Source organism: Papilio machaon, chromosome 6, assembly GCF_912999745.1.
Source record: "Papilio machaon chromosome 6, ilPapMach1.1, whole genome shotgun sequence".
Taxonomy (NCBI): domain Eukaryota; kingdom Metazoa; phylum Arthropoda; class Insecta; order Lepidoptera; family Papilionidae; genus Papilio; species Papilio machaon.
The window spans coordinates 1,936,665-1,948,912 of NC_059991.1; the positions used below are offsets into that span (position 1 = coordinate 1,936,665).

At 39.2% G+C, this 12,248-nt stretch overlaps 1 protein-coding gene across 1 annotated transcript in view; it reads left to right on the plus strand.

Moving 5' to 3' along the window:
* Window positions 1–965, plus strand: part of LOC106721339 — a 51,024-nt gene extending 50,059 nt beyond the window's left edge. Inside the window, exon 4 of the mRNA XM_045678310.1 lies at window positions 530–965. Within this exon, the coding sequence (XP_045534266.1) occupies window positions 530–721 (192 nt within the window). The 3' untranslated portion in view covers window positions 722–965. The remainder of the gene's footprint in view (window positions 1–529) is intronic.
* Window positions 966–12,248: the final 11,283 nt, after the last annotated feature.

The window sequence follows — 12,248 nt, forward strand, 5'->3', positions numbered from 1 at the left end:
AATACACATTTACAGATGTAAACGTGTTTTTTTGCTAAAGTAAAAGGGCCTATGCGGCATCTTTTCCTACATGGTTGAAACTTTGAGTCTCCTGTAAAGTTGTCACATTGGCCCTTATTTGTAGGAGCCATCGAATATGCGTCTTAGAAACAAAAAATATTGTAAACTAGCTTTTACCCGCGACTCCGTCCGCGCGGAATAAAGAATAAAAAACGTAAACGGTAAAAATTATCCTATGTCCTTTTCCTGGTTCTAAGCTACCTTCCCACCAATTTTCAGTCAAAACGATTCAGCCGTTCTTGAGTTATAAATGGTGTAACTAACACGACTTTCTTTTATATATATAGATAGAAGAAGAAGATATATAGATAGAAAACTGTCAAAGAGTAACTTCAAAGAGCGCGCATATTAATTTCCAAATCGCCTGTTGAAATATCACAACCTATCAGAAGACATTCATGAACTAGTAGTAATTTGGATTATAAGTTTTTTTTGCTGTTGTTCTAATCTTATTATTTTATAATTGCAGGCAATCGGAGAGCATGCTGTAACCGAAGTTGAAGCGAGAGCACTGGCAACTAAAATAAACGCAGTCTACATTGAGACTTCGGCCAAGACGCGGAAACAACTCAAAGACGCCTTCGACGCCGCCATATTGGCGGGCTTGCCCGTCGTACAAGTGAAACGACCGTTTTGGAAGAAATTATTATGTCTAAATTAAACATCAAAGACTTGTAATTGTTTTATCAAAATTTATGAATCTAAAACATATTGCACGAATGTTTACGATATTGTAAGAGGAAATGTGTTTTTTAAACAAAAACATTTTCTATAAGACACGTCACAAGAATATTTTAAGAATACAATAAACCAAAATTGGAAACTAAACCATTATCTCCATTGAATCTGCATAATATGATGTTTCAAAAGATCTTTAAAAAAACTTAAAAAATTTCGTACACACAATTTTCCTTTACAACAAAATTGATGAAATAGAAAAATTGTCTTAAAAAGTATTTTTATATGAAATGTTTAATTTAATCGATTTTTGAATTCATTAATTTTCGCTTTTTTAATGACTATATCGTTATATTTGTGCAGTATTTTGTTATATCAAATTTATACAATTCGTAAGCAATCATCGAAGACTGATCCTATGGTTAAACAAAGTTTGTCGACCAATCTATGGGACGTGATTACGACAATATGGGAATTATCATTTTTCAAATATTAAGCAAACAGCTTAAAGAAAATATGTCTCAAGAATTTCCCAAAGCTAAATATTAAGATTTATTTTTTAACTTTAGAATATGTGCCTTAATTCAATAATTCAAAGATTTATATATTGTGCTAAATTGTTGATATATTTAACGTATAAATTAATTAAGAACGGCTTAACTCACGTGTGATTGTTCGGTGACGGCACCGACTAGTGTCAGACCCGTCGGGGTCCAACTTCAGGGCAAGACTCACTCGCACTGAAGATGGACCCCCAACGGCTCCGAAACTAGTCGGTGCCGTCACCGAACAATCATACGTTAGTTAAGCCGTTATTATTTAATTTATTATTATGTCTCACGAAAGTTTAAACTATTTGACGTATATTTGTTAATTAAAATAACTATGTTATACTTATATTGTTCTCTGTATATAAAGCTCGTTAATTATAAGATTAGATTAAAAAAAACTTAAAAAAATTATCCACAGATAAACAAATACTGAGACAAAAATATACTATAATTTTACAAACGTTTTCACATTTTTTTTAATCTTTTAAAATATTACTTTTTTTATTAGATCTGATGGTTGGCAAATATATTTTCTTTTACAATTAAAATCATTTTCTATATTGAAAACTGACTGATTGATTACTAAGTAATTAAGTGTCAAGATTTTCCAAAAAATATATTAGAAAATTGAGTCGTGTTAAAAATTGTTGAAGACTTTTTCAATTCGTTTCGAACATAAAAATAACAGGTTATATATTTTAACAGACAATATAATTATAAATGTTTTCAATAAATCACAAATATATATATGACGTATTCAATTTGTACATTAAATGTAATATAGATAAATGTATATAGAACAATTGCTTTATGTAAATTTTCTTTTGATACTCAACACGAAATGACGATTATATTTTATTACGGCTATAATTGTTTTATTTAATTTTGATATCATTTTATATAATCCCAAAATTGTATTTTTTTATTTCATACCCAAAGGATGAAACATCGAAATATAAAAAAATACTAGCATACGTATTTTGCTAGGCTGCCTTTTGATTTAATCGATTATTTTTTAGCCTATTTAAAAACTAATCAATGTAAGGAAGGCTACAGGAAGCTAGTTAATTAGTAAGTTTTAAAATAATATTTTTAAAGTAAAAAACACTATTTTTAATAATAAAAAAACTGATAATCTCTTCCTTATGACTCTCGGGGGAAGAATTTGAATTAAACAACACTCCGTCAAAGTTGGTTCAGTTGTACAATAAAAATAACATATGTATATACAAAACTACACTTATAAAAACATAACGAAGCGAGAAAAACTGCGAAAACCTTACCCTCCTGAGTTGGTCGGCCAATAAAAAAGGCACTTAAATATATGTCATAGCAAGTTTACTTTTGGACAAATTTGCTATTTCAAAAATTCAGGCATTTAAACCAAACTTTAATACTCGTTATAGATACGCAGAGGTGGGCACAGTTAATTGAAAAGTAACTTCGTTAATAGTGAATTCGTTAATCGTTAAAGCGTTAAATTCTCGAAAATTTAACGCAAGTTAAAGTTAATCGTTAAAAGTTAACCATACCATAATTATACTGCTTTTGGGACTGAGAGAAATAGGTAAAACGAGTGGAAAGAAGATCTTTTAATGATAATATGCACGAATTGGACACACTTTTGTAAATTGAATTTACGATTACACATTTTTTGTGGCGACACTTGTTTCACATATTAATTTCACTATAAATTATCTAACACAATAATTTGATCTCTTTACACTTGATTATTTTGATTGCAATTGAACTTGGAGTCAGTTGTTAACAGCAGTAAAGTGTTTTCAAAACTTCTTTTGATTTTGTCCTAATGTTAAATTAAACACGTACTAAATTGTAGAATAATTAGATGCTATTGTGAAACTTTAAGTAAAATCGATTCACGAATTGTGAAATTTATTAAAATCAAGACTTTTATTTAAGACTAAGAACTTTCTTTATATTTGCGTCACCAACACTCTCTCAGAATTTTAAGCATTCTTATTTATAATTTAATCCAGACATGAAATAACATTCCAGTAAGTAAAAGTTCCAGTAAAGATAAAAATTAAATGTAATATCTGCAATTAAATTATCAACCATAATTTAGAAAAAAATGTGATTTAAAACATTAGATCCAAGTTGAATTTTGAAGATTTTTATATCCCGCGCTCAGGCACAAAATGTATTCGAATTACATGAAGGAGTAAAGCGTCATGTCAATATTTTTTACGCTTTTCATCCCACTAAGCATTGTTGGCCTTGTTTCATCATGCCCTTGGGAAGGGGTATTAACAAGGTTATATGAGACTGTGTAATTAACAGATCTGTGGCACCCCTTTCTATCTAATGTCATGGACGGTTACCTAACCGCGTCTTTCTCCCGTATTGTGACTAGGTACCAAGTTGGTAGTTTGATTTGATTATGTGATCACACAATTCGTTGCATCAAAAATTTACACTATAGTTCTGTTTCTCTTCTTCAATTAAATTCAAAATATAAATATTATTCAATTATTCATTTATTCAATGTTTATAAGTAATTGTAACTCTTCCTTAAGTTTCTACTGTCCAAACATCCGTGTAAAACTAAATTATCTCTCTTTTTACAGAGACGATGCAACGATTTTGGTATGGTACAGAGTAAACAGTTACGGAATCTTAAATAACGGGGCTTCGATTCTCTTGTTTCATCGAAATTCGAAACAATGACCCAATAAAATTAATGAAACAAGCTATAAAGTTCTTAATTGAATGGACAAGTGCTATCTAAATTTATTCATTATCGACTTTTACAGTACTCGATATGTTTAAGAATTTCCTCTTTATGGGAATGGAATTTAGAGCATTAGGTTAACAGAACATCGATTAAAATTTACGTATTGTTAAAGTCATTTTAAATTTTATTTGCACATAGAGAAAAATCAAACAAATTTTACTTTAGCAAATAAAACGCAATAAACATTATTTAATTTAGCGCGTCAGTGACTCAGGAGTTAAGCACTTGACTTGCAATCTGCAGATCCTGGGTTCAAAACCCGCCATGTACCAATTTGTTTTTCGATTTTCGATTTACATACTCGTATGTTCATTTATTCAACCTACACATATCTGAGAAGAAATTCAAAGATGTGTGTGAAGTCAACCAAAGCGTGGTTGACTATGTCCTAGTCACCCCTAACTTAGGGTATCGGGACGTATAGTGAGCTGATGGTGATTTGAATGATTGAATGACAGTGTGAAATACATATTAGAATGATTCAGCGTCATCACTAAAGTGGACAAATCCCAAAAATACATAAAATGAAAACTATCAATCAACATGTGTAATAAAGTAGTGTCTTTGTCATAGATTAATATAAAAATTATTAATTGACTATGAACTGTCACTTACTAATTTAGAGTACCTACTATTTCGTTATTAATTCGGTTCTCATCATTCAGTAAATACAATAATTGGAATACAACCAATACCACACATATATATACAATTATATGTTTATGTATTAAAGTTATTTGTAATTTATTACATATAAATTTCAACGATCTTAAAAATTTCAACTTGAACATCATCATTATCAAAGTCAATGTACGTAAACAATTTTTTCCACGTCTAACCTTTTTAACACAAAAATGCCTCGATATAATTTTGTACTTCAATTTACACTAATCTTCTACAAAATCAAAATCATCTTCACAAAATCTAAATACAGTAGAAACTTTACCTGTATTTTTTTGCATTGTATATATTTTACGTTCTTATTTTTATTTTATTATTATTATTATTATTTTTTTATACTTGAAGGGGCAGGAGGGCCTTCATCAGAAATCATATTGTGCGAATATAAAAGCGGGTATGTCGGCAGGTGGGCGTGAACAGATTACGAGTCCTTGTTGCAATCGCAGTTGTTTAATAAGGGTTAAGTAACCAAAAATACACAGTGGAATGAACACTGTAGTGTCTAACCAACGCAACATCAACTTAATTAAGCGGTAGATTTAATTTGTTAATTAGATGCTAAGCGATTCGTCGCAAGCGTGGTGCGCGGGCGCCGTCTCGAACAACACTGTTCAATGGCCGCCCTCACAACCATCGACAGTGACGCTTCGCTTGGCTGAAAAAGTCAAGCAGTCATTTGACTTTGGCGGATACGCCGACACGGCCGGACTGACATTCGACCGTCCTCGGGCGATTCTCTGAAACAATGAACTGCAGTTGTACCTATTCCGTTCGGCATCCTGACGGACTACTCATTACAATCATCAAATGATACTTAAGACTTAAGGCGAGCGTCTCGTAACAATTAAGTCAGATGACACCGCCTTGTCACTAAACAGCATGTAGGTTAACTGTTCACAATCGGTACTATTGGACAGGTCAATCCTTTGGTGGATGTGACCCGGACGACAATATTCGTCTTAACACAATCTGCAAGGCATCCAGAACAAGTCAGCCAACACAAAGGGCTCTGACTCGGACGACAATATTCGTCTTAACACAATCTGCAAGGCATCCAGAACAAGTCAGCCAACACAAAGGGCTCTGACTCGGACGACAATATTCGTCTTACCACAATCTGCAAGGCATCCAGAACAAGTCATCCAACATAAATGGCTCTGACTCGGACGACAATAATCGTCTTACCACAATCTGCAAGGCATCCAGAACAAGTCGACCAACTTAAAGGGCTCTAACTCGGACGACAATAATCGTCTTACCACAATCTGCAAGGGATCCAGAACAAGTCATCCAACATAAATGGCTGTGACTCGGACGACAATTTTCGTCTTACCACAACCAAAACATCTCTTATCTGAACTAGAACTTTGCGGTTCATTCTTAATTGTCATGAATGGTTTACGATTATCAGGTTTAACATTAAATTAGGTTTAGTATAGTTGGCTAAGAACGAAACTACACGACGCGACGGCGGCGCTGCGAAGAACGGTTACGAGCACGATCACGACCTCGCGTTCTATCACTACCTAATCTCGGATAATGTTTTCGACTATGCACCGAAGATCGTTCACTAATCACTATCACTATCACTAGACGTAGACGTATTCCTATTACGACCGGCACAACGCCTCCTCATGCGAGACTCGTTTGTTCGCAGAGGTGGAGTACCTTCCGACCTGCTACGCGATCTAAACCGGTTACGCATCCCGAGCAAATTTTAATTAAAAACGCAAGAGATTCGATTAACGGCCGTTTGTTTTTTTTCACCCTCTTATAAAGTAATTTGGAAAACAGATAGTGGGCTGAAAGGCCTATCCCACTTCTGATGAAGGGGCAGGAGGGCCTTCATCAGAAATCATATTGTGCGAATATAAAAGCGGGTATGTCGGCAGGTGGGCGTGAACAGATTACGAGTCCTTGTTGCAATCGCAGTTGTTTAATAAGGGTTAAGTAACCAAAAATACACAGTGGAATGAACACTGTAGTGTCTAACCAACGCAACATCAACTTAATTAAGCGGTAGATTTAATTTGTTAATTAGATGCTAAGCGATTCGTCGCAAGCGTGGTGCGCGGGCGCCGTCTCGAACAACACTGTTCAATGGCCGCCCTCACAACCATCGACAGTGACGTTTCGCTTGGCTGAAAAAGTCAAGCAGTCATTTGACTTTGGCGGATACGCCGACATACTAATTCTGTCTCCGCCTGGCTGGTTTTTATATGATAGATAAAGTAAATAAATAATGGTTAAATAAAAAACTAATAAATATACTACGTATTTACGATAAGTACATATATATAAAACCTAAATTACACACTATACATACATACATACATAAATAATCCTAGCCAGGCGGGATTCCCTCGGCAGGGGAGACCAGACGGCCAAGGGTCAGGGAGAAAGGGAAAGAAACCGGCGGACAATTCGGGCGGTATCGAGAAGCACCGCTTTCTGCATTTGAGCTCGGAGCACACCGTCCCGGAGCCCCAGCCTCCTCAAGTATCCAGAGAGGCTGACTGGAATTAAACCATTTGCAGAAACCACTATCGGTATAATTTCAGTCGACAAGCTACCCCACATGTCAGAAACCTCGTGTGCCAAGTCTAGATATTTTCTTTTCTTCTCTGTTGCGGCATTCTCGAGATTCTCGTCATGGGGGATCGCTATGTCTACCAAAAATATCCCTGACTGTGCCCGGTCCATCAGCACAATGTCAGGCTTATTCGCTGGAATAGTCCTGTCTGTGATGATGGACCGGTCCCAGTAGAGCCTGGCGCGGTTATTTTCGAGCACGGCTTCCGGGACGTACTTATAATAAGGCAGTCTAACATCCAGAAGACCATACTTCAGAGCGAGCTCCTGATGGACAATCCGGGCTACTAAGTTGTGTCTGTGCAGATACTCAGTGTTAGAAAGCGCCGAACAACCGGAGATAACATGCCTAAGTGACTCACCGGGACGGCGACATGCTCGACAAATGTCGACGGTGCCGTCCTTTAGGATGTATCTCCGATAGTTGTTGGTCTTAATAACCTGATCTTGTATCGCACAGACAAAACCCTCGGTTTCCCCGAAAAGGTCCCCGAAGCGTAGCCAGTGGTGGGATGATACTGTATCTACGAAGGGCTCATGAAGAGCCTTGTAGAACCTCCCGTGGAGCTCTTTCTCTTTCCATATTGCCTCCCGGTCAGAGACGCTCTGCACTGCCGGGTCCTGCCATTGCTCGTTGGCCAAGGATAGGGGGGTTAGTCCTTTATCACAAGATATGACATCCGTGTGGATTCCATCACCCGATTTCGCCAAATAGTAGCTACGGAGGCTGCACACTTCGCGATTATGCATGGTGAGGGCACTTAAAAGGCCTCGCCCACCATGCTTTCGCGGTAAGTACAGTCTCATAATTGACGATCTCGGGTGATGCATCCTGTGGGACGTCATAACTGTGCGGACTTTTCTGTCCAGGGCGCCGAGCTCGGTTTGAGTCCACCTGAGTATGCCAAAGGTATACGTGAGGACGGGCATGACCCAACAGTTATATGCGCGTGCTTTATTCGCGCCTGACAAAAGACTGTTAAGAACTTTTGTCAGGCGATCAAAAAACACATCACGAACCGATTGTTTTACGCTGCCCTCATCAACACCGACATTTTGTGACATGCCCAGGTATCGGTATGTTTCAGCCTCAGAAAGGGTTCTAAAGTTCAGAGGATTATCAGTGCCCTCTGAACTTGTAATTCTACCTTTCTCCACATGAACGGCCGCACACTTATCCGTCCCAAACTCCATCCTGATGGCATTACTAAAATCACTAGTGATTTGTAGCAACTCCAGCAGTTGGGTATAATTAGGAGCAAATAATTTGAGGTCATCCATGTAGAAAAGGTGGGTCACTTTTGCTCCTCCTCTCCGAATTTGAAAGCCCCGGCCAGAATCCTCCAGCAAAGTACTGAGGGGATTCAGGGCGAGACAAAACCAGATTGGACTCAGGCAATCACCTTGGAAGATACCCCTCCGTATCCTTATCCGGTCTTCGGCAGCCGTCATGCGCTCACCCAGGAGACAAAGGGTCGTACTCCATTGGCCCATACAATGTCCGAGGAAGTCTCTTACCGTACAGTCGACCTTGTACAGCTCGAGGACCCTCTTTAGCCATGAGTGGGGCACCGAGTCGAAAGCCTTTTTATAGTCAACCCAAGCAGCGTCTAGGTTGCGACGGTTGCGCTTCACCAGTTTACCAATAACCGCATCGATGAGGAGTGGTTCCTTGGCCCCTCGGCTACCGCCCCTACATCCATTTTGGGCATCCGAAATCACCTGATTCGCATTTAGATGCCGAGTGATTTTTTCGCATAAAATGGAAGTCAGTGTCTTATAAACAGTAGATAGACACGTTATAGGGCGGTATTTGGCCGGATCAGCCGTGATCTGGTCTTTAGGAACCAAGTGAGTGACCCCCATAGTGAAGAGGTCCGGCAGTGACTTGCTATCGAGGGCTTCCTGGAACTGTTGGGCGAGCACAGCATGACAACTCACGAATCCTTTGAGCCAGTAGCAATGCAATCCGTCGAGCCCTGGGCTTTTCCAGTTAGGGGTCCGCCGTAACGCATGTGCTACATCCGCAGCCGTAATGGCTACAGGGTCCATGGGTGTGATCTTAGAGCATGTACCCTCCACAACTTGCATCCAGGATCCTTCACTGTGGTCAACGGGCACAGACCAGATGTTTCGCCAAAAGGCCACTGTAGCGGTCTGATCTGGGCCTGCGCCCGTTCCTCTGGTCGATTCTTGTCGCTCCAATTGCTTATAGAACCTCTTTTGGTCACTCTGGAAGAGACGATTCTGGTTGAACCGTTTAGTCCTCTCGTTGTATCGACGAATCCGCTTTCCCCATGCTGCAATCCTCTGCTTCAGGTCGTCTATGCGCTCCATCAGTTTACGTTCAATGTCCGGGTGAGACAGATTTACTTCCGTTCCACCCAAAGCCATCCTGACAGAGCGCACAATCCTCGGTCTATTATTGCCCGATCTGAAGCTAATCAGTCTGCCGATGAGAGCTCTCGCCTTTGCAATACGGTCCTCAATTCTTTTTCGCCACGCTGGTACTACGCTACTATGATTCGTACTGCGTCCAGTCTTTGGTAGTTTGGCTCCGATGTATCGGCATACGGCCTTCGCGGCGCCAAACAAGATTGAGTCCGTATCGCAAAGATCCCGGCTATCCGCAAGGTACACATTCAGCATCGGGTTCAGAGCCCTCACGACATTACGATTGCGCTTGCTGAGGGGAATGCGGGGTAATCGCGGTCGATTTTCGAAAGGCATTCGACGTGTTTCCACTATAGCCTCTTCCAAGATTCTCCTCATCTGCTCTATGTCCTGGGCAGCCATTTCCTCCTCTTCGTCCTCCACCTCTGCCAGGCATTCAGCTGGTTCCACAGCTGGAGGTTGCACCGTAGTTTGCGGAACTGTTCTCCTGGCAGAGGTCGGGGCATCCGACGCAGAAACAGCTTCATGTTTTAGTCGTTCGAGTTCGGCACCTTCAAACAGATTAGAGCGTAAGATGTACCGAACCCGATCCGCTAGGTTCTGTTCCGTCACGGTGATCGACGGCTCTAGCTCAGAAAAGAAGCGGTGCATTCTAGCTCGGTAAGCAATTCCTCCGGTTTCTCCCCCTTTCGCCCTAAAATACGCCCGCAATGCGTTTTGGTTAGCATCCATAGTCCATCGCATGCGGCGTAGACCTCTAGCGGCGGGTGCCGATGGCTGGGCCTGTGAGGGTCCCGCCAGCACCAAGCCAGCTGGAGGGGATGATGGATGCGAGGGGTTGACAGATGGCCGGTCAACCCCTTGGCTGGCGACCCGCATGCTGCCACGTCCAGCGCCAGCTCCAGACGCGCCCCGGCGACCCCCAGGCAGCGGCCCTATACGCGTTCCTCGTAAGTCCATCATCCATAAGATGGACGTCTGGTAACGGAGGACGCCCGACTCCGGTGCCGTTAGAATTGTGGCCATAGGCACAAACGGGCCGTGGCACTGCGAAGACGCTGCCGAGGCACGGCACAAACACCTCTAGCACAGTGCAGACTGACTGCATTGGTGCAACAGTTTTGTCACTTAAACTATTGCACCAACGGGCGATGAGGTCGTCACGTCCCGACGCCTTATTATTATTATTATTATTATTTTACGTTGTGGGAGACACAGAATAATATCAAAATGCGAAGTAATACTTTCATACAAAATAATTGGTTTTTTAAATTTTTAAAGTAACTCTAATAATGATCTCTGATCTAGTGATTGTACAGTATCGAATATACTTAGTAGTAATCGTAGAGCACACTGGATATCTGTATATATAAAAGAAAATTGTGTTAGTTACACTATTTATAACTCAAGAACGGCTGAATCGATTTGACTGAAAATTGGTGGGCAGGTAGCTTAGAACCAGGAAACGGACATAGGATAATTTTTAACCCGTTTTCTATTTTTTATACCGCGCGGACGGAGTCGCGGGTAAAAGCTAGTCTATATATATAAAAGAAAGTCGTATTAGTTACACTATTTATAACTCAAGATCGGTCGAAGTGATTTAGCTGAAAATTGATGGGGAGGTAGCTTAGAAGTAGGAGACGGACATAGGAACTTTTTTATCTTGTGTGCATTTTTTTTATTCTGTGCGGAGGGAGTCGCGGGTAAAAGCTAGTATTAAATTAAGTTCAAATTCAAACATAAGTAACACCTACTTATTTATGTATACATCGAATTAGTACAATTTCTATGAACCAACCAAGAATGAATCATAACATCTGATTTGTTTTTAAACTTGAGTATAATAAGTACTGGAATAAAATAATTTTGGACAAAGTAATTGTGTATGTAATGCTCATTGACTTAGATCCCTTTTCCTCTAGCGCGTGAAGCCATACGACTGCTACTTCTATCAGCAATATATATTTTCACTATACCTTAACACAATATCTCTTAGTTCATCTTACAATTTCCACAAAATTACTGAAAAAATTATAGAGAATATTGGCCATTGATTTGAAATAATTGTGTCCTTTCTAAAGGCGTTACTCTCGTAGACACCGCGTTCAGAATCACGCAGCTAGTTGCGTAGTGAAAAAGGGGTCTTACAGAAGGACAATAAATACTGCAAGGCCCAGACCATAACAAAAAACATTCGCAACTCGCAGCACACAGTCCAGTTTGAATTTTCACGAAGAGTGGACGTTAATATTTTCGTATAACAACTGGTTAAAGTTAATTGAATTTCGTGTGTTTAAATTTAAAACATATCGAGAAAAGAATATCTGTTTAAATTCCTTTTAAATTAGTTTTTCCGTTACTTTTATTGTTAGTTAAATTCTAACATTAACTGTTTTCATTTGAGTATTGCACTAGCAGGAAAAATATTCAAGTTCGTGAAAATATTTCAATTTAACAATTTAATTGTTTCCTGAAGCCGCAAAATCTTGATTTCTGTTTAAATTTTACATAAAATCTAAATCAGTATTTTC